The sequence below is a fragment of the Siphateles boraxobius genome, unplaced genomic scaffold, assembly GCF_051911475.1.
Source record: "Siphateles boraxobius isolate OS27281-9 unplaced genomic scaffold, OSU_SipBor_1 7, whole genome shotgun sequence".
NCBI lineage: Eukaryota > Metazoa > Chordata > Actinopteri > Cypriniformes > Leuciscidae > Siphateles > Siphateles boraxobius.
Genome location: NW_027509197.1, coordinates 28,939,608 through 28,963,069, shown reverse-complemented (window position 1 = coordinate 28,963,069; position 23,462 = coordinate 28,939,608). Strand labels below are relative to the sequence as shown.

Here is a 23,462-nt window from a genome sequence, read left to right as displayed (position 1 = left end):
CTCAAATGGTTCTTTTAGAGGGGATATTTAAGTGCATATACGATCCATTATGTCCGGAGAGTTGCTACTTTGCTCAGTCAGGAATAAAAATGTTCCATTCACAACAAATTTCACATGATGCTTGGCTCATCGGAAGAGGTCAAACTAATTAAAATGTTTTCCTTCTTGACTGATTGACATTCCATATATGTCAGTTTTCCTGTGTGTGATGAATCAATTTGCTCTCAATTTTAAAAGTCAATGTGCTTCCTCCTGAAATAAAAATCAATTTTGTTTCACATTACGTGTCGACAAAGGTTCCTCTGTCAAGCGAGTGAATGTATCCATTTTGTTTAGCCTACAGTGAATGGAATCTTTCCCTCTGTCGGAGCAGAAAAACAGCACCATTTGCACACCAAACTTCATTGGTTCTCGCATGTCACATGACCAATGATGGTGCATTTGGGGATGTTTTTAAGAGCAAATAGGCATTTCAATGCAGATGACAACAAACTCAAACTCTCATCTAAAATCATATTAAATTTCAGTATGAAAGTATTGTCACTGAACATTTCTAAAAAGCAGTGTCAATGTCATTTTTGAAATTTGACAGTATTCTTTACAGACCAACAATATCAAATACCCAAGTGAGTGAAAAAATCCCCCCCAAAAAACTTACTTTTGACATTCATCCAGGGCCAAGACATGGGGATGGTCATCCTCAGACATGGTGACAACAGCTTGCCTGGTGAAGGCTCCTTGTCGGCTCTGGTCTACTGTGTATCTGCTGATGCTTGAGGTGGTGGAGCTAGTCCAGTAAATCGTGTCCCATGCTCTGTGATAAGCCAAGCCCTCAACCGAACCCACATCTGGAGAGGAAAACAAACTACAGTTTGACCATGCTTCTTTCCCACTGGCTAATGACATATTGAAACCAGTCACATGGAAAGGTGATGTAATAGTATGTTCTCTTTGATGTTAAAATTGTTTAAATTACGTGTTCGTTTGTGCTACTTTCAACTTTTTTTAGTATGTATAGCTGTTTAAGAATATTTTTAATATTTATTTTACTAATATGATTATACCATCGTACTGTTTGATATAGACCACGGTAATGAATGAATGTTATATTTTTGAATGAAAAAGATAAAAAACATTGCAATAGTGTTTCTAGTAATCACAGTGAGTGAGTTTATTCAGAAAACCATAATAAATCAAATTGACATCTCACTAAGCATTATAAAACTGTAAGGTTTTGTCTGCTGTCATGTCTAAAACTTCATCAGTTAAATAGCAATTGTGTTTAACTTAGCAGAGGCTGTAGGTAAAAATGTCACACTTTGAAAAATCTTAGATACTACTTTATTAACAGTCTGCAGAAATACATAACTAATTAATCATTCACAATAAAAAGTGCCTGACAGCTTGCCTTTGCAGAAACTGTTAGAGAGGCCAGGGAGTAATTAACAGGGGATGTATGACTTAATTAGGGAAATACGGATTATTAACGTCCTCGCCCTCTCCCGGTGACAGAACGCAGAGTGTGCATGAGTGTTTGTGTGTGTGGATGAGTGTGCATGTAGTCGAGGTGGCTGGGCTTGGCTTTCATCTCTGGAAAAGTGACTGAGCTCAAGTGTGGAGACGTCATCAAAAGAGCAGGCTCATTTCAACCTGCAGTCAACATCAGTCTCTCACTCTCTCTGGCTGCGGTACTTACACTCAAAATGGATAGAGGTGGAGGATTTCTCTGTGAACGTTACAGTGTGGTAGGGGAATGAAAAGTTCCGGTGAATGGTCAAATGTACGTCTCGTTCAAAAACATCTCTAGCACTAGCTACATATTCATCAAAATATCTAATCTGTGCATTAGGTCTTGAAAAAAAATGTACAGCTAATTTTAATTACAGAACTACTTCTCAGTCCAATCAGTATTAATGTAATGTGGATTTCATGCTAAAGTAATCACTTGAAAAATGTGCATGCCATTGTTTTAATTTAATTAGTTAATTTTAGATATTAATAATGCATTTTATACATAACTAATTTAAAAAAAGTAGTGTATTCAACAGCAATTTAGTTTTAGCTGTAATACTGAAATTCCTAAAAAAAGAAAAGAAAAAAAGAAGCAGTGATTCTATTTGCTGTAAATTATATTTTGTCATATATGCTAAACAAAGGCAAGAGAGAATCAGAACAAAACCCCTTTTATTATCAGCAAGAGGATAGAGATGGCAAATTAAGTAAAAATGAAATATGAAAAGGTCTAATACCCAAGGAGCAATGAGGTTAGTTAAAAGAGAACTCAGAGAGTACTGTAAGTGGATAGACGAACTAATCATGCAGCACAGAGGCTTTCTAAGTATATCTGCATTCCATTAACTTCAGCAAAGTGAAATCAGATGGGTTACTAAATACTGAAAAGGCATTCAGGACTTTATTTTTCTCTGTTTACAAAGGACAAATAAACTATATTTAGATGTTCATGCAAAAAAAAAGAAAAGAAAAAGAAAGGGGAAAACATAAGAAAAAAATAAATAATTTACTGAAATTGTTTTGTTCTAAAGCTAGAATTTCTTTTTGAGGACTGAATATTATAAGTTTTAAAAAAAGAAGCATACCATAAAAGTAAATTATCCCAAATTAAATTTTGAGGTGAATTATTTCTTTAAGAACATCCCCTGAATTTCTGCTATCAATCATGAGGAATTTCATTCAAGAATTTCTAGTGTACATTTAGATTATTGCAACATTCTTCTTACTGTATTTGCCATTTGAACATAGGCTAATTATTTTTGCATGTGTTCTGAATAAGAAATTACAAAGTGAACAATCTATAATAAGTAGAAAATGAGGTTTTTGTAGTAAAAAAAAAAACCGCCAAGATTGTCTCATTACATTGTAAATGGATAATACACAGTCATTAGGCATATTAGGTTTTCATTGTGGGCCACCATCAGACGTGGATATCGATCGCGGCTGAAATGTCTGCCGTATATAGCGTACATGAGGAAATCAATAACCATATTCTGAACTTTCCAACAGCAGTGACAGGTAGGATCTTGAAAAATATCACCCCGCTTCCATTCATATTTCTGTTACAGTTTGAGGACGGTGGAAATGAGACAAGCGATTTTAATCCATCAAGAATCCATCATGGAAAAAGATGCAGTGTTTTAAACATCTTTTTTGACAGTTAAATTGGTCCCACTTAGTTGTGGAAAAATGGAGGTAGCTATTACAACACTTTTACTAGATGTTGGATGTATGGAGGCCTTGCTGTACATCACAGGCAGTGCCACTTACGGTTTCCAACAAATGGCCTTTCACAAATGGCTGCTAAGAGGCTGGAATGGTTCTAACAGCAGAACATTAAACAACATGTGGGCCACTGCAAATGCCTTTCTGCATCAGGACGACGACAGGGCCAAAAACAAAAAGCCCAAATCTGTGGAAGTAACATCTTTTATGATCATCAAAAGGCTAGCACAAAACCCAAACCAAGAAGCAATTAGCAGGACTTTCCCCTTCATAACCATTTCTGCAAGAAAGCATGTACAATCAAACCAACTAGACTTACTGTCTACTATGACTTGTCTTCCTGACCAGTCATCATTGATCATCTGAATATTGCCAAAATGGATGTCGCTGAAGAATATGCGGTTGTGGTGTGAGCTCTGTTGCCGATAATCGAACGCCAGAGCGATGACGTTCTTGAAGTAATCTGGGTTCTCAAAAGGTTGGAGAGGGGAGTTAAGATCACTCTCGTCAGATAGGTGGATGCTCTTTAAGATGGTCCTTTCAGAGTAGAGAAGATAGCCCTCATATCTTTGGCAAGCAAAGCCATCTTCGGCTAAGTACCCATGGGCACAGGAGCAGGTCCTTCTTCCACTGCCCAAGTGAAAACACAGCTGTTGACAACCTCCATTGCTCCTCGCACACGGATTGGTGCCTACATGCAAAAGCATAGACAAACATCACTGGATGCTCACTGCGTTAATCAGAATAAATCTTGTTCTATTTCAAGAAAACATATGTGGCATAATTAAATAAACTCATTAAGTTGAAACCTCAACCTTTTTCCCGGCCTCTGTTAAACACTTTCACGTCCTTCAGGTTGACGCCAAGACCACTTCTCATCGTCACGGCGTCGTTGGCATCGCTCTTGAATCCGCGCCGGATTGATCCGTTGGCGTGGGCTCTGCCATAGACAGCACAGAGAGAGAGAGTCTGACATTGGCGTAATGATGGCAGTTTTCTAATTAAAAGCAGCAAGACTCATTAAAACACACAGAAATGATGCTTTAGCGGCAAAGATGAGAAAACGTCACCTTGGCAATGACTTGCGGTACATCCTATTTACATAAGGCCAACGGAGGCTGCCTGGGAGATGACATAAACATGCGGCAGGCCTCATAATAACCTTGCTCGGAAGGGGTTAATCCGTTGAGACTGGAGCAGCTGGCTCCGTGGGCCACTTTGGAGAGTGTAGCACTTAGTAAAATAATAAATTACCTGTCAGACCAGTAGATGTAAGCCCCAAACACAGCCACGGAGAACAGGTCCACATTGGAGGCTGACAGTACAATCTCTCGGCCCTCCCCGGTTTCAAGGTTGATCCTTTCTATCTTGTCGGTCCGGGCGTCGCTCCAGTATAATCTATTTTCCTAGAAAGCAATTTGAAAATGAGCACCTCTCCCTTTGAGCAGCTCTATTTTATTAGCATCAGAAGAAGAGAGAGTGAGCAAAGCATCAGGAAGTAGAGTCATGTCACCCTACCTCGTAGTCAATGGTGATTCCATTCGGCCAGGCAATGCCAGAACTGACCAGGGTCACTTGGTCAGAGCCGTCCAGTCGTGCACGACCTATGCAAGGATTTTTCCCCCACTCGGTCCAGAATAAGTAACTGTTAAATGGAAAAATCTGATTCGGATGACCATTTTAACAATTAAAGACCTTAAAGGAACAGTTCAGCCAAAAATGAAAATTCCGTCCTCATTTATTCACTTTAAAGGGATAGTTCACCCAAAAATGAAAATGTGCTGTTAATTTACTCACCCTCAGACCATCCAAGATGTAGGTAACTTTTTTTTCTTGAGTAGAACAGTAAAGAAGATTTTTTAGAATATATATTTCATATAATGGAAGTCAATGGGTGCCATCACTTTGAGATAAAAAAACAAACATATGCACACAAAACAAAATACCTGCAGCTCTTGACGATACATTAAGGTCTTAAGAAGCGTAACGATCGGCCTATGCAAGAAACTGAACACTGTTTACAACATTTTTACCTCTAATAATCCACAGACTTGGCAAACGGCCCTGAACGTGAGCTTTCTGTCGCATAATGACGTATGTGCAAGAGTGACCTCACATGTGAGCTAACGCTGTTTGTTTGAGGGAGGCCGTGTGTTCACCAGCAGTACAAATGGATAAAACTGTTTAAAAGTGCCAGTCATCACAATGGCTGATGATTTAAATTATCTCGATGTAATACTAAACAAAGTGTCGCCTGCAGTTTACACATGGCAAGCTTAAGACTTTGTGCAAAAAGCTGGGGCTCAGCAATTGGAGAAAAGCTGGGATCTTCAGTCAGACAGCTGCCTCAACGATTTCTTCGAGTTGTGGCATTGCAATGTTCCATTCGTGACAAGAGAGGCTCTCTACTTCTGTTGTCATCGCATGACACTTAGGACAAGAACACCACCACGTTTCAAGAGACCTCTGTCTCCCTGAGGTTTGATGACGTTCCCCTGCCGCTGCTTCATCAATCTCTCGCAGTTCTTGATCAGAGTATTCTGGTATAAACAAGTATGGTTGTACAAAAAATTCCACATTGTCTAGTGTTACATCAAAATCATCAGACATTGTGATGAGGTGTACTTTCAAACAGCTTTAGACGTTCCTACTGTTGGTGAACATGCGCCTTCACTCTCTGTAGTAAACAAACAAAGTGTGAGGTCACTCCCGCACACATGTTCTCTTACGAGACATGTTCTCTTCTCTCGTATTGCTTAAGTTTAGCTTACGCTACAGGGGGAAAGATTCATCTTCAACGCAGTGCAGCAGCTAGCTGACCTAGAGCAGGCCATCTCGCGTGCTCATTGGCTGCCCTGCGGCAACTGCTGCAGACTACCAGTGAGCCCGGCGTGACGTCACGCCCAATGAAGGGCGCCCGCGCCTTCATAGCGTCACAGCCCGCCAGAATGGGCGTGGCTTAGCGTATAAAAGTAGGGGCTGTAGGCTGAATTCTCTGATTTTTCGTCTCTTCAGCGAGCTCTTCGCATCGCTGGATTTGAGAGAAGCCACCGCCGCTGTCGAACAGCAAACAGCCAGCTTAGGACAGCGCTGAGGAAGCCGGCCGTCTTCGCCACCTTCAGCCATCCGTGCAAGCTACGCTATCCGGCGACATATCCTTTTTGCCTTGCAAAAAAAAAAAAATTCTAAAAGAGCAGCGAGCGTCTTTTTCAAGATGCCTCGCACTTCCTGCGGCTCGTGTAGAGCCCCGCTCAGCACCGGAGACTGCCACCTGATCTGCGCTCTCTGCCTGGGCCTGGAGCACGTAGAGCTCGCCCTCACGTCCGGGGGCTGCGAGCTCTGTGAGGAGCTTCCGCTGTCGACCCTGCGGGCTCGACTCGAAGCGTTAAACCCCGCAGCAGTCACTCCGCCCTCTGTGGGACCGCGCAGGAAGAAACGCCGTTCCCTGAGACAGCCGGAACCTGTGGCCACAGCGACGCGCTCGCCGGAGAACCTCCCTCGAGCCTCGCCTTCGCCGCCTCTCCTCACTGACGCGCCGCTTACGAGCCTCACTGCCGTTGCATCGGAGGATGAGGCCGAGGAACACGCCACGAAAGACTGCTGTTCCATCCTGGCATCGGACAGCGGGGAATGGTCGCTTCATTCCGCCACCTCGTCGATCCAGGAATCTACCCGTACCCACGCTGGAGCTGATGCGGAACTGATGCGCCTGCTGACACAGGCTGTTGACCGTCTCGGGCTCGAGTGGTCATTGCCAGAGTAACCCGCGCCGAACAGGCTCGACGGCTGTTTCCTTCAGAGTCGCCACCGCCATGCAGCTTCAGCAACTAGGCCCGCTCCATTCCTGCCGGAACTTCATTCGGAGCTGACGAAGTCGTGGAGTACACCTTTTTCTTCAAGACTTCAGTCACAGGCCTCCACGTCGCTCTCCCAAGTGGACAGTGCCGCCGAGAAAGGGGAAAACGGCTTTTCCCCTGTGGAAGAGGCGGTCGCAGCGCACCTTTGCCCGCCCTCTGCGAGATGGCGGTCACGGTCAGCCCTCCTGTCTAAAGCCTGCAGAGCCACGTCCGCCTTGATTGGCCGCGCTTATGCCGCCTCCGGCCAGGCATAACTCAATGGCTGTGTCTACACTCAATGGCTGTGCTTCAGATCCTGCAAGCCGACCTCCTCTGTGAGTGGGATGAGAAGGGCCGGGATCCAGCTGCAGTTACGGATCTGAGAAGTGCGACGGATCTCTCTCTCCGCGCCACCAAAGCCGCAGCCCAAGCCATCGGACGAGCCATGGCCGCGTTAACTGTGACAGAGAGGCACCTCTGGTTAATGCTCGCGGATATGAGGGAATCTAAGCGAGCCACCTTCCTGAACGCGCCGTTCTCCTCCACTGGTCTCTTCGGCCCAGCGGTGAACGGGATCGTTGACCGCTTCTCTGAGGTGCAGAAGACCACGCAGGCCATGAACCTCTTCCTGCCGCGACGCTCGAATTCCGCCACAGGCCGCTCTCGCGAGAGACAGAGCAAGCCGCCCGTGTGAACCAGGACCCAGCGTCCAGCACAGACTCAGCCTTCGCAGCGACGCCAGGGCGGCCGCCCTAGATCGCGCTCAGACAGCCGTCACAGACCGCCGCCCCCCAGAGGGTCTCGGCAAAGAATTACGCTGAAGTCTGAGCACGCGAAGCCCTCCTAACAGCGAGAGAGGAAAGACGCGCGTGTCCCGCTGCGGCCGGACCGCCGTCAAAGTTCATTTCCCTGTCAGTCCCCTTCAAACAGGCTACTGCAGTGGTTCAATTAGCAGCCAACGAGCCGGTTTATTCACCCTCTCGCCTGCACACAAATGCCGTTTTCACGGCGACCCAGAGAAATCTCAAAAAGAGTATAATGTCTGGTCCGGCTCATGCCGTCAGTGTTTTAAGTGTAGTGAAAGTGCCCACGCCCCAGTGTTCACCCGTACACATAAGCACTCCGAATCCCGTGTCACTCACAGAGCACACTCTCATAAAGCGCAGAAAACCCGCTCGAGTGTTGAATGTAAGAAATGTGTCCACAGGTCTGTGCCCACTATCTGCCCGCTCTGTTACAAGATCAAAAAAGCAGGTTATGAATGTAAGTCTCGTGCCCGCCAGAGAGCGCTCACGCTTGCCAACACAAACCTCCCCCCGGGCCCCGCCCGCGCGTCTAAATGTTATCACAAAACGCAGGGCGTTAATAAAACGCTCCCCATCCAGTATGATCGGGGCGTCAGATACAGTTGTAAGTCTCGTGCCCACGTACACGCACTCACGCTTACAGAAAGCTTTTCCGCCCGGTGCGCTGCTCGCGCGTCAAAGTGTGGTAAAAGTATGTTCCCCATCCCTTATGATTGGGACATCTCACATAAGTCAGCCGGTTTCAGCTGTCAGAGAGCAGCCATTGCCCAGAACCGAGAGTGCGCGTGCCGCGCTTTCGGCTCCGGTTCAGTTTCGCAAGCCCGCAAATGGCGGCGGTCTGAACCCGGAGGCCATTCGCCCCCTAGCGGCTCACATAGCTGCGTGGGAAACTATCCCAGGGATTTCAGAATGGGTATTGAGCACAATAAAGCAGGGCTATACACTTCAATTCATTCGCCGTCCCCCGCGCTTTCAAGCCCGGACCGTGACGATAGTGAATGCGGAAGTAGCACACCTACTTCACGCAGAAATAGCAAAGCTGCTGTGCAAAGGGGCTATAGAAAAGGTACCGCCTTCTCTGAGCGAGTCAGGCTTTTACAGCCGATATTTTCTCGTACCCAAGAAGGACGGGAGCCTTCAGACCTATCCTAGATCTGATACATTTGAAAAAAGTACTTGCGAAAAGACCGTTCAAAATGCTTACGACCAGAAAAATCCTCGCGCACGTTCGCCCGAGGGACTGGTTTATTTCTCTAGATCTGAAGGATTCCTGTGGAATCCTATAGGAATCCTATTTTCAGATTCAGATAGTACCCCGTCACAGGCGATTTTTGAGATTCACCTTCGACGGTCAGGTATATCAATACACCGTCCTGCCGTTCGGCCTGTCCCTAGCACCCCGTACATTTACAAACTGCATGGACGCGGCGCTCGCCCCCCTGAGAAGTCAGGGGCTGCGAATAATGAACTATTTGGACGATTGGCTGATACTGGCACAGTCAGAGACAGAACTGCTATCTCACAGAACAGTGCTTCTCAGTCATCTGGAAAGCTTGGGTCTTACGGTCAACTGGACCAAGAGCTCATTACTGCTCAGCCAGTCAATTTCCTTTTTAAGAATAGAACTGGACTCGGTGACCATGACGCCTCGTTTATCGACACAGCGCGCGCGCCGTGTTCGCCACCTAGCCACGTCTTTCCAGACGGGCAGCTTTCTCCCTTTGAAAACTTTTCAGAGGATGTTGGGCTGTATGGCATCAGCTGCAGCGGTGCTTCAGCTAGGCCTACTGCGCATGCGCCCGCTCCAACGCTGGTTGAATCCTCACGTGTCCCGCCGAGCCTGGGTGTCTGGTGGCCAGAAAATCAGAGTGACTCAGACCTGCATAGCGGCTCTGCAGCCCTGGTTAGTAACGATGGGAACCATCTCTTATCGGAAAGTCATCTCGACAGACGCGTCCAACTCAGGTTGCGGCGCACTGTTCGACGGCAGACCGGTCTTTGGCCAGTGGTCAGACCAGGAGAAGGGTTTTCACATAAACTGTCTGGAGATGATAGCGGTCGAGAACGCGCTGAAGTGCTTCCTCCCGTTCATACAGGACCAGCATGTTCTTGTCCGCTCGAACAACATGTCTGTGGTATCCTATGTAAACCGTCAGGGCGGTGTCAGATCCAGAAATCTCTGCAATCTGACGGAACGCCTCCTTATTTGGTCGCAGATGCACCTGCGCTCGCTGAGGGCGGCGAATGTGCCTGGCTATTTGAACGACGGACCAGACAAACTGTCCAGGGACAATGTTCCCCCAGGGGAATGGTCCCTGCACCCCCAAACGGTCCAGAAACTGTGGCGCCTATTCGGCAGAGCTGAAGTCGACCTATTTGCGTCAAAAGACAACGCTCAATGCCCGACGTTCTTCTCGAAGGACAAGGACGCGCTGGCCCAGGTTTTGCCCAGCCTCCCGCTATATGCTTTCCCTCCGGTCTCTCTGTTGTCACAGGTGATCAAGAGAATCAGGGAAACGCGCCACTCGGTGCTCCTCATAGCCCGGCGTTGGGAGAATCAGATTTGGTTCCCGGAACTAGCACGGCTGTCACATACAGCTCCGTGGCCGATTCCGGTGAGGGCAGATCTCCTCTCTCAGGCTCGCGGCACGATCTGGCATCCCCATCCAGAGTGCTGGTCTCTGCATGCATGGTTGATCAACGGGTACTCGTTGCCCTGCCAGAAGGAGTGATGAACACGATCACGCAGTCTAGAGCCCCTTCCACGAGAAGGCTCTACGTGTCTAAATGGTCGGTGTTCTCTGGATGGTGCACCGACAGAGGTCTGGACCCGCGGACATGCGGGGTGGCGCATCTGCTCACCTTCCTACAAGAGCTGCTGGATAAGGGAAGATCCCCGTGCACGTTCAAAGTATACGTGGCGGCCGTGGCAGCGTTCGCAGAATCGACGCACGGCCAGTCACTGGGAAGACACGAGTTTGTCATCCGCTTCCTTAGAGGAGCTAGAAGGAAGAATCCGCCGCTCCCCCCGTCAGTTCCCATCTTTCGTTGGTCCTCGAGGCCCTGAAAGCTTTTCCATTTGAACCACTAGACTCCGTGGGGTTGAAACATCTATCACTGAAAACCGTCTTTCTGACTGCACTGACGTCAATAAAACGTCTGGGGGACCTGGATGCGCTGTCTATCAGCGCGTTGTGTCTTGAGTTCAGGCCGAATGACTCTAAAGTCATCCTCAGACCTAGATATGGCTATGTCCCTAAAGTGATGGGCACTCCATTCAGAGCGCAAGTTATTTCATTGTCAGCTCTCCCAGCATCTGACAGCGAAAGTGATGTGAATCTCCTCTGCCCTGTCAGAGCGCTGAGGGTTTACATTACGCGCTCCGCCTCCTTCAGGCGTTCGGAACAGCTTTTTGTTTCGTTTGGTGGGCGCACCAAGGGTCTCGCCTCCTCGAAACAGAGCCTGTCCAGATGGATAGTGGACGCTATAGCAGCTGCTTATGCGTCGAAAGGTCTGCAATGCCCTCTGGGCATCAGGGCTCATTCCACGAGAGGCGTGGCCTCTTCGTGGGCATGGTCCAGTGGAATTTCTATCCATGACATATGTGTAGCGGCGGGCAGGAGCTCCCCGTCTACCTTTGTCAGGTTTTATAACCTAGAAGTTCCTGCCTTGCAGGCTAAACTGTTGTCAGTTTGAAAGAGAGGTGTATTCTGCCCAGATCTCCTGCTCAGATCACTCTCACATGACTCAGCTCTCCTGGTTGAGCTGCACTAAGTAGGGTATGTGCCATGTGCCTATACAGACCGGCGCGCTGCTCTGTATTTCCTACGTGTGCTTATGTACAAGTGATGGCCTGTGTGGCTGGCCACCTTATTTTTCACTTATGGGGTTCCCCTGAAAGTCCGGGGTCTCATGGTGGATGCTTGGCGCGCACGGCGTTGACAAAGTGTCCCCGTAGCGTAAGCTAAACTTACGCAATACGAGAGAACCTCTCGTAAGAGAACGATACTCGGTTACTAACGTAACCTCGATTCTCTCTAGAGAGGGAACGAGTATTGCGTAACCGGCCGTGCTCGCGCCACGAGCGACTTCGCTTCAGTCGACGAAAAACCAGAGAATTCAGCCTACAGCCCCTACTTTTATACGCTAAGCCACGCCCATTCTGGCAGGCTGTGACGCTATGAAGGCGCGGGCGCCCTTCATTGGGCGTGACGTCACGCCGGGCTCACTGGTAGGCTGCAGCAGTTGCCGCAGGGCAGCCAATGAGCACGCGAGATGGCCTGTTCTAGGTCAGCTAGCTGCTGCACTGCGTTGAAAAGGAATACAAAATTAAGGATAATTTTTCGGCTTCAGTATCTCGAGAAGATGAATCTTTCCCCCCGTAGTGTAAGCTAAACTTACTTAAGCTAAACTAAACTTACAACTAAAGTAAACTTACAAACTTGCATGTGTTTTTTTTTTAATCTCACAGTAATAGCACCCATTGACTTCCATTATATGAATCACAGAGGACCACAGTTTTAGCTAAAAAAATCTTCTTTACTGTTCTGTAGAAGAAGAAAAAAAGCCATTAACAGCTTGGATGGCCTGAGTTTGAGTAAATTACCAGCAACTTTTCATTTTTTGGTGAGCTATCCCTTTAATGCCATTCCAAACACATACGATTTTCCTATAAAAATCTGAAAAACTCCAAGCTTAAAAAATGATGCAAAAGTATCATAAAGTGGTCCAAGTGGTCATTATTTTGAACTGAATCTTTTCAATAAATAATTTTAATGCCATACTTCACAAACCTTGTGAAAATGTTTTGAGAAACACAATTGTTTATTACTAAATATATATTGACATCAGCCTTACAAAAACTTGGCATGTTCATTAGAGAAGTATGAATCATTGTGAACCAATCATTCTTTTGAATTGAATCGGTTCAGTGAACTGTTTTGATTTGATTCTTAAAACTTCACAAATCTGTCTGATATGGTTCTCAATGATTTGGTTGTAGCCGTTAACATTGAGTATTATACTTATATGATACTGTTTGCATCCCCTCTGAATCTTGAAATCTTCCCCATTCACTATAGAATTACATTTATAGTTAAAGGTATAGCGGAGGATTTTCTTTTTCCGGGTGGGTACTATTGGTCCACCTAAGTGTCAATCATTCTGGTGATATGTTTACGTAAGGCCGTCGTACGTGCTCGTCCCTTCTGCGCATGCGCACTTTCAGGTGTATTATGTGTGATGAGTTACGGTTTCAGCCATTCCTTTGAAAATGGCTGAGGGTCGAAAGAGAAAAATGTATATGAAGTGTATGATAAGAAGAGAAAGGTCGCAGTATATAGAAACAAGACCAGAGTGATTTTGGGTGAATATTTCACACGCTGGCGTGCGCTTAAAGCACAGGTTGGGCTTCCAACTGATGCCGCAGTCGTGAAGATTCTACTAGACAGGTAAAGTCTGTCATGCTATTTTGAAGTAATCCATTTAAAATTACTGCTAGTAAAATATAATGTAAGCTATGATTAGCGATGCTAGCCCTGGCACAAGTCATGGACCGCGTAGACACGGTAAACATCTCAATTTGTCTAAAGTAGCCTTACGACCAAATGGTAAATGGTATCACGCTGAAATATTCTAAAACCTTGTGTGTTCATTTTCGATAATTACAATGTGTTTACCATAGTATTAATTACACAAATGCAACTCAATGTCTTGAGTCCTCGGTCACTCTACACGTTTAATAGGCGTTCCCACTCGGGAGCAAATAGAGTTTTGCGCATGTGCATTTTTAAAAAAATTGGAGAGGGCGGGTCTTCTCTAAAATTCGGAAAGACCCTCCGCTAAACCTTTAATCATTTAGCAGACACTTTTATCTAAAGGATACAAGAAAAAAGCAACCAGTACAGAATTTCTACTTTTGTGCTGACAGAAAGTAAGCTGCATGGGTTTGGAATGACATGATGGTGAGTAAAAGATGTCAGAATTTTCATTTTTAAGTCAACTACTCCTTAAAGTGTATAACAGTTGTTATACCACCAAGGAAATGTCATTCAAAGTTTGACTCAACTGGGAAAGGAAAAGACAGCTTTTGTAGCCTTAGGCTTGAATGGGAGGCTCTTTTTTTGGATGTCTTGCTGTCAGCAGATGTATGGTAGATGGGTTAACACGCTCATATCTAAAACTTGTCTTCTAGGTGTGTGATTCTGATTGTAGGGTGTGAAGAACAAAATCAAGGCAAACAGAAAAAAATAGCATGGATACTACAGATTTTGATCCTAATTACTGAAAGAATACCATAATGGACTACAAAAAGGGCCTGTGACTAAATGGAGATGCATTTCTGCTCGTTTTAAATTCTTCCTTTGGTCATTAGTGATGGCCAAGACATTTTAAAGCCAATTTGTCAGCAAAACAGTCTTAGACAGATCACAATATGTATTTGACCTTCAAAGGTAAAAAAAAAAAACCTGCATTTTAATTTCACTAGAGCTCATTGTATTATATGGTCTAATGCACATGTATAGTTCCCTAAAATTTACTCAGTAATTTGCAAAGTCTTTCTAAAGATCTAAAGATACTGAACAGCAGACATGGCTGAATCTGATCCATTGTCTCAAAGGCATATGACGTACCCTCTCTGTGGATGCACTGCAATGGCTCTTGGCTGATCCAGCCCATCTGATATTACAACTGACCGGTAGAGACCATTTAGACGAGCAATTTCAATGAGGTTGAGGCCATGGTCTGTCCAGTAAAGGTTACCTGGTTAGAAAAAAAAAAAAAAATAATAATACTTCACATTACTGTTTTTATTGTATTTCAATTGTATTGTATTTCATTATAACAAATAAATGCAGCCTTGGTGAGCATAAGAGACTTTTTTCCAAAAAAAAAAAATTTTTGTTCTAAACCTAAACTTTTAAATGGTAAAATGCAAAGATTTTATCTTGAGAAGTGCTGACATTGTGTGCTGAGCAATTCCATTTATTGAAAAACTATACACAGACAGATAGTGATAGAAAAATGGCAGCATTCCATTTTTATAACGATGTTTGTGTCTAACCAGCAATCCAATCGACTGCGATGCCCTCCACTCTGTTGATGCCAGTGGTGATAATGTCTTCCCTCCATGTCTGATCTCTCTTGGCTCTGGAGATCCGGTTTAAACCCATGTCTGTCCAGTAAATTGTATCATTGCCTGTATGAAGGAGGACATTTTTATTCACATTAAGAGCAAAGCTGGTAACATAAATTGTGTATGAGAATGCATCTCAGGAGCTTTAAATAAATAAATAAATAACGCAAGCAAGCAAGCACAGGACAGATATATCCTGGAAACGTCTTATACGGTTTGTAAGAGATCCCATAATAATTCTCTAATGCTTTTTATCAGTAACAATAACTACAGTTGCCAACAAGCTTTTTGTAAGGGGACATTCAAAGTGACATACAAAAATTGTGTATCAAACAAATTAAACATGATTAGCGATGACTAAAAGATTGTTTTGACAGAAGCCCCCTCTAAATGTTAATGGTATTTTTGCCCTACAACCGAATGCGGCAAGAGTAGTTATTTACTTGCACCCTACTGTTATTGCTGAATTTACACAGCTAACGGATTTCTTACATGTGACAACAGCCAGCTGGAAGGCCCTCATCTGTTTTATGCTCCAACAAGCTGCCTCTTAATAAGATGCAAATGGTATGCATGTGTAATCAGCTGTCATAGGCTGAGTTGGACTGGGGTTTTCTTCACCTGAGATGCGCTGATTCTGGTGGTAGGCGAGAGTATTTGCATAGAAACTCTCTGACCATCTGCCTCTATTGCCCGGCTGCTGAGGTCAGCAATTCTGCCATGTTTCCCAACCCACACGGCGTGTAAAAAAAAGACCTGTCCATCTAATGACTTAAGGTGAACTAAGGTGACTGAATATTTGTTTGAATACATATAAAAATCTATTCAGTTTAGAGCAGATACAAAGGAAGAAGTACGCTTTACTTCAAGGTTTACATAATTTAAATAAATAAATAAAATAATAAAATATATAACATATTTATTAAAATAAAATAAATATTAATAATAATAATAATACAAATAAATGCATCATATCTTACAAACAAACAAATAAATAAATAACAGTAACCTCACATCGTCTGTATAGCGTACTTATCCTTTGCATCAGCTCTAAACTGAATGGAATGCTAAATGGCCTGTACTTTCAGCACAGTGTTTGTTGGTTGTTTGTTTATAGGAGAAGGAAAGGCCAGGTCACATTTGAATGATTACTGTCGGTAGTCTGTGCTAATGCATGCATACATGTTTATGGAAATGTCTCATATCATTGACTGTTCGAATGATAATTTGGTACCATCACATGTGGACTGCCCCCTTGACGCTCACTTCATTTATGCCACTTGTCACCACAAAATGATCCACCGAAACGGGCTGAATAATCTTGCATCAGACCACTGACAAATTAACCTCATTCAGAGAATGAATAATGCATAGTATCACAACAACCCCTCAACACCATCAGCTTCGTGATCTCAGCACTACTTTCATTTGCTAGATTATCTACTATACTACTTTATGTCCCTTATGGTTCTAGCTACAACATATGAAATACAAAAGGGGATATTTATCTAAGTTACTGTTTGCATCAACTTGTTTAACCAATCTGAGTGGTTTATCTCTTCAACATGTGATATGCAGTCTTGTAGAGTCCCTTCTGATCTGGTATAAGACTATGTAGCTAATACAAAAACTGTAGATCTGACAGCAAAGAACATTTTAAAAAAGTAATGCAGAGAAGGCGATACATGGCTTATCTTTGTTGTGCACACACAGAGGATTCAGAGAGTGGTTCTAGTGAACAGAATGGAAGATAGCAGGACTGAATCATAGCAAGTGCAGTGTTTGTACCTGCATGAAAGTCCACGCCAACAGCAAACAAGGTGCCGCTGATGGGCATCAGTGTCTCTGCGTGGTCACTGGGATCCAAAGCAATTCCACGTATCCCCTCATGAAAAGAGTACATCAGAAAAGAACTCAAACCTGTGATAGACAACAGCAAGCGAGAGATGTTAGATTGAGGTCAAATAAACGTCACACAGTTTTCTTTAGACGCCTTCCACAAAAAAAAAAAAAAACAAGTAACTAACTAACTGAAAAAACTACATGAATTGTTGTTAAAAGTGAAGAAAACATTCGTGACATCCCCGCTTAACACAAAAAACGTGTCACGACTGCAGCCTACCTTCACAGGAGAGACGGTCACTGCGCAGGTTGTAGCCAATGGTGCAGGCACATGTACGTGTGTTTTCAGATGTGGGCAGACAGAGCTGAGAGCAACCACCATTATTTAACTGACAGGCATTCCTACCTGAGAGACCGCAATGAGAGGAGACAACATGGTGATGAAACTGTCTTGAAAATAAGTCTTGAAAACTATTTGTGGAGAGTGGAGACAACTGCTGACTGGTTGTTGGGCTTCTCCCTCTATAACACTTCTCATTATTCCAAGAGAACTATTCAAAACCTTATTAAAACATTTATATTTCTTTACTTTTGAGTTTCGAACACGGAAATGTGTAAGGTGAAGTTTGTATTCCGATCTACTTGAACAGTCAGATGAAACTGAAAAAAAGTAATGACTTTTTTATACATTTCCTGAACCCCTTTGATGTCCCATTGCTCATACAAACAATCTTTTGACATTGTATGACCCATTTTTGCTGTGTGAGAAAATTATGACGATTTTAAATATTGTCATTATACTTAAGCCAAAGCAAATTATTTAAAATGTATCAGGAGGAAAATATCTAATTTGTATTAAGATGTGATACATGTCCACTAGTTTTGAGTTTTGTGGGTTTTGATATTCGTTATTTCAAAGTGTTTTTCTGTTTACATTGCTCCCAGTGTTTACTTCTTGTGTTTTACTTTGTTCCCATAGTTAGCCTTGTTAGTTTCTATAGTTCCCTTTCGAGGGAACTCAACACTGCGTCGAGAACTCGACACTTTGGGGACGCTCCCTTAGCGTGCGCCTCTGAAGTAAGAATGAAACTATTCCAATCCTGATTGGTGTTGCGTCCTGACGTAACAAGTGACGGCATAACCGGAAGTATAAAGGTGACGCTGAAACACACACACCAGCTATTGCTCTTCAGCAAGCGCTCTATGTTGAAACTGTCTGTCCTATTTATTGTTGTCTGTCCTTGATATAGCGAGTGAACGATTTACTAGATGTGTGCACCCCTGTCCTAGATTTATTATGGGCAGGGACATGCATCAGTTATGTGTAAATTGTTTGGGAGTTCAGCACGCACAGGCAGCTCTCGAGGGAGCTGCTTGTGAGCCCTGTGAACACTGTGAAGCACTCCCATTAAGAGTGCTGCGCTCCCGCTTGGCTATTTTTTCCCAAGATGGCCAGGCTCGCGATCCTTGCGGTTCAGGTCCCGCGTGTTGAGGCGGCGCGGAGGCTTAGATCGTGGGGATCGCAGAAGGATCTAGCAGATGAGAACGAGACTGCTGAGGCACTTTCTCGTTCGTCATCTATGGATTCTATAACGCTCGTTCATGGTGCAGAAGCCCGCGCTGCAGCTTCTTCTGCCCGTGACGAGTAACCCGGTGCTTGAGCTATCGTTTGGATCTAGTCCGAGGAAGTGGATGTCCTACACAGTCCTACACATCTAGTCCGAGGAAGTGGATGTGCTCAGCATTGGGAGCGCGGAACATGAGTCACACTCGCCGGCTCATGTTCCCGCTTATGAGGAACTGGTCGAGGTTGTAACGCGTGCTGTGGCCAGACTCAACATAAGCTGGCCACAAAATGAGCAGGAAGAATCTCGTGCTCAGATTCCTGCAGCACCGTTTACAACCTCAGCGCCGGGGCTTGCCTTTTTTCCCAGATCTCCATAAAGAGATAGTTAGATCCTGGGAAAAGCCCCACTCATCTCGCATGTCACACAGCACATCCTGTGATTATTCTAACGTTGTGGGTGCGAGAGAGGCGGGGTATGGCAGGATGCCGCGTGTGGAGGAAGCCTTGGCGAGCTATCTTTCTCCCGAAGCGGCATCCTCGTTTAAAGCCCCGGCGGTGCCCAGCAAACCATGTAGCGACACCTCTGCATTGGTGAGCAGGGCATATATGGCGGCTGGTCGAGCTGGTGCGTCCCTGCACTCGATGGCTATTTTGCAGGCGTACCAAGCCGACAATCTCAAAGATTCGCATCAAATTCCAGCGAACGCACACCATGGCGCTCGCGCCAAAAGCTTGCAAAAGAGCACCACCTAAGGTCAAAAAATCATTCTCGTCCGCTTCCTGCCAGTTCGCTGCTTCAGAAGGTCGAGAACAGTGCTCGAGAAACACCCGAGGCCAGCCTCGAGAGGCTGGTTCCCTTAGTAAATTTTGTGGAGCGGTGGCGCCTTCTTCCAAATATTTCAATATGGGTCCTGAATATAATAGAAAAAGGGTACAGACTGCAGTTCGGTCACCAACCTCCCAGGTTTGCAGGGGTGTTACCAACTACAGTGGTCCCAGAACAGGCTCGGGTTATGGAACAAGAAGTACAGGCTCTGCTGGTCAAAGGGGCCATAGAATGTGTTCCCCTACCAGACAGAGTCAGGGTTTTACAGCCGATACTTTATAGTTCCAAAGAAGGATGGCGGGCTCAGGCCGATTTTGGACTTGAGGTACTTGAATCAGTCTCTGAGGAGGTTCAGGTTCAAGATGCTAACTATACCCATCATTGTGAACCAAATCAGGTCCGAGGACTGGTTTGTCACAATAGACCTAAAAGACGCCTATCTTCATGTCTCCATCCTTCCATGTCACAGGAGGTACCTAAGGTTTGCTTTCGGGGGCGAAGCATATCAATATCGGGTTCTTCCGTTCGGCCTAGCACTCTCTCCCCGCACGTTCACGAAGTGTATGGATGCAGCTCTGGCTCCTCTCAGACTCCAGGGCATTCGTATACTAAATTATATCGACGACTGGCTTATATTCGCTCAGTCTCGGGAAATGGCGGTTCGGCATCGAGATGTCGTCCTTGGCCACATTCAGAATTTGGGGTTGAGACTCAACACGAAAAAGAGCGTGTTGGAACCAGCCCAGGAAACAACGTTTCTGGGTGTGGTATGGAATTCGATTACGATGCGGGCACACATGTCTCCCGCACATGTCCAGTCCACCCTAAATATGGTTTCAGGAGTAAAGCTAGGTCGGGCCATCACTGTGAAGCAATTTCAAAGATTGCTGGGCCTCATGGCAGCGGCATCCAACATTTTACCTTTGGGCCTTCTATATATGAGGCCCCTTCAGTGGTGGCTAAAAACCAAGGGGTTTTCTCCCAAGGGGAATCCGTTTCGTATGATCAGAGTAACGCGCAGATGCCTTCGTTCTCTACAAATATGGAAGAAACCTTGGTTCCTGTCCCAAGGGCCAGTGTTGGGAGCATCATGTCGCCGGAAATCCGTTTCGACAGACGCCTCCCTCACTGGCTGGGGCGCGGTCATGGACGGCCGCTTTGCCAGGGGTCTGTGGCAGGACCATCATCATTCTTGGCACATAAACTGTCTAGAGATGATGGCGGTGTTCAGGGCTTTGAGGAGCTTCCTACCAGACATCAGAGGTTACCACGTCTTAGTACGATCAGACAATACATCAGTGGTGGCTTATCTGAACCGACAAGGGGGACTCAGATCGCACCCTCTGTGCAGACTGGCGCATCAGATTATCCTTTGATCCCAGGGGAAAATACTGTCTATCAGAGCAATGTATATTCCGGGGGTTCAGAATCAGGGAGCAGACATCCTGTCGAGGCAGGGGCTGAGGCCCGGGGAATGGAGACTTCATCCAGATGTGATGAAATTGATATGGGAGAGGTTTGGACCAATGGAAGTGGATCTTTTTGCGTCTCGAGAGACGTCCCACTGCCCACTTTGGTTCTCCCTCTCACATCCAGCCCCGCTGGGGTTGGATGCCATGGTACAGGCCTGGCCGAGGCGTCGCCTGCACGCTTTTCCCCCGATCGTTCTGCTTCCGGAAGTCCTGGAGAGGGTCCGTCAAGAGGGCATCAGTCTACTTCTGGTTGCCCCAATGTGGCCGACCCGAGTGTGGTTTTCAGACATGATATCACTCCTGATAGCTCCGCCATGGCAGATTCCTCTGAGGAGGGATCTGTTGTCTCAGGTGGAGGGCGCAGTCTTCCATCCTCACCCAGAGCTGTGGAAACTGTGGGTCTGGCCCTCTGAGGGGGCTCAGTACCTAAATGCTGGTCTATCAGCTGTGGTGGTTGAAACCATACTTAGCTCTAGGGCTCCGTCTACTAGGAGATTATATGGCCTCAAGTGGAATGTGTTCGTCACATGGTGTAGAGAACAGGAGTTAGATCCAATAAACTGCCCGGTGGCTTCAGTTCTGGAGTTTTTGCAAGATCGTTTCTCTGCGGGTCTCTCCCCTTCCACGCTTAAAGTGTACGTGGCTGCTATTGCAGCTTTCCACGCACCATTAAGTGATGGGCCTCTGGGGAGGCACCAGTTGGTCATACGTTTTCTCCGTGTTACTTGGAGGATGAGACCGACGACCAGGTCCAGGGTTCCCGCCTGGGACCTGGCGGTGGTTCTCGAAGGGTTATCCCTGGCCCCCTTCGAACCCCTTCAGTCGGCTTCGCCTAGGGATCTTACGCTGAAATTGGCATTTCTCTTAGCTATTACCTCTCTTAAGAGGGTGGGAGATCTCCAAGCCCTGGCAGTGGTTCCAGCTTGCTTGGAGTTTGCCCCTGGCAGAGTTAAGGCCTTTCTGCACCCGAGTCCGGGCTACGTGCCTAAGGTTTCTACGAGTACGGCTCGGTCCACGGTCCTTCAGGCATTCCATTCTCCACCTCATGTGTCGGCAGAAGAAGAGAAGCTTCATTTGCTCTGCCCCGTCAGAGCTTTGAGCGTGTACCTCGAGAGGTCCTCTTCTTGGAGCAGGTCGGACCAATTATTGGTGTGTTTTGGGTCACCTAAGAAGGGGCTCCCGGCATCAGAGCAAACCATTAGTAATTGGATTGTTCAGGCTATTACCTCGGCTTACAAGGTGCGTAACTTGCCTTCACCTTTAGCCGTTAGGGCTCATTCGACTAGAGGCATGGCCTCCTCTAGGGCCCTCCTTTCGAGAGTGCCCCTCCAGGAGATCTGTGAGGCAGCTGGCTGGGCTACCCCACACACTTTTATTAGGTTTTACAGTTTACACCTCCCTAGTACACCTGGCGCTTCCCCGAGGATTTACCTTCTACCAAGTCATGGAGTGCCGGCAATAGCGGCAACATAGACTTTGAGGGTGGAGGGAGACAGCCTTCGCTCCAACCCTTCTTGAAGGAAGGAAAGCACAACACCGACTGAGCATCTCCGGGGGTCTTCTCAGCGAGAAAGAGCACCAGCTGACGAAGAGGTTCCACTTCAACGCGTAGACGTGTCTCGAGGATGACGCTCTAGCGGAAGTGATAGTAGCCACCACCGCAAGTGGTAGGGTACTCAAACCTGCCTGGTCCCGCCCAGAAGCCACACGTGGAGGCTCCAAAGATCGGGACGAGGGTGCCACAGGGTGCCCCGTCCCTGAGAAAGAAGGTCCTTCCTCAGAGGAATGGGTCAAGGAGGTGCTGTCGCGAGGACTATGAGTTCGGAGAACCAGGTCCGGGTGGGCCAGTAGGGCGCAACCAGAAGGACCTGCTCCTCGTCCTCCTTGACTTTGCGCAAAACCTGCGCAAGAAGGCTCACTGGGGGAACGCATATTTGCGGCCCCGCGGCCAGCTGTGCGCCAGTGCATCCGTGCCGAGCGTGCCCTCGGTCAGGGAATAATACAGGTCGCAATGGGTTGAGTCGTGAGAGGCAAACAGATCTATCTGTGCGTCCCCGAACTGGTCCCAAATCAGCTGAACCGACTGGGGATGGAGTCGCCATTCTCCAGGGAGGGGCTGAAGCCGTGAGAGCTCGTCGGCTGCACAGTTCAGGACTCCGGGAATGAAAATGGCTAGCAGTACGCCAGCAACTCGAGGCAATAGACATGCCATACTGCTCAACACTACATGCGAGAATCACTGAGCTTCAGGAGCAACCTTTCACAACACCTAAGTGTGAAGAAATTCACTGAACTTCAGGAGCATTTCTGCTCAACACCTGAGTGTGATAAATCTCACTGAATTTTTCATGAGCATTTCTGCTCAACATGAGAGTGAGACAGCATATCCATTGCGCATGGCGCCCCAGCCCGTGGAGGTATCTGTTGAGACAACAACATGCCGGGAAGCTCGTTCCAGGGGCACTAGGACCTGAGAAAACTGAGGTTCGACCACGGGGTGAGTACTGACAGCAGGTCGGAGTAACTGGTACTCGGAGGGTGCCGTGTTGCCATGCCCACCTCGGGACTCGGTCGCGAAGCCAAAGCTGAAGCGGTCTCATATGAAGCACTCTGAGCGGCGTACCGCGGCTGCAGATGCCATATGCCCCAGGAGCCTCTGAAAAAACTTCAGTGGAACCGCACTCTTGCGCTTGATAGTCTCAGGCAAGTCAGCAATGGCTGAGTGGTGAAGGCGACCAAGT

The 23,462-nt window shown here is 46.4% G+C and overlaps 1 protein-coding gene across 1 annotated transcript in view; it reads right to left on the bottom strand.

Annotated features, from left to right (window-relative positions):
- lrp1bb (low density lipoprotein receptor-related protein 1Bb) overlaps positions 1–23,462 on the bottom strand; it is a 393,159-nt gene that overhangs the window by 79,863 nt on the left and 289,834 nt on the right. The window contains exons 34-42 of the mRNA XM_077217131.1: positions 17,137–17,262; positions 16,803–16,934; positions 14,943–15,077; positions 14,512–14,641; positions 4,756–4,882; positions 4,492–4,643; positions 4,053–4,177; positions 3,557–3,928; positions 659–848 (exon numbers count right to left, since the gene is read on the bottom strand). Of these exons, the coding sequence (XP_077073246.1) occupies positions 659–848; positions 3,557–3,928; positions 4,053–4,177; positions 4,492–4,643; positions 4,756–4,882; positions 14,512–14,641; positions 14,943–15,077; positions 16,803–16,934; positions 17,137–17,262 (1,489 nt within the window). The remainder of the gene's footprint in view (positions 1–658; positions 849–3,556; positions 3,929–4,052; positions 4,178–4,491; positions 4,644–4,755; positions 4,883–14,511; positions 14,642–14,942; positions 15,078–16,802; positions 16,935–17,136; positions 17,263–23,462) is intronic.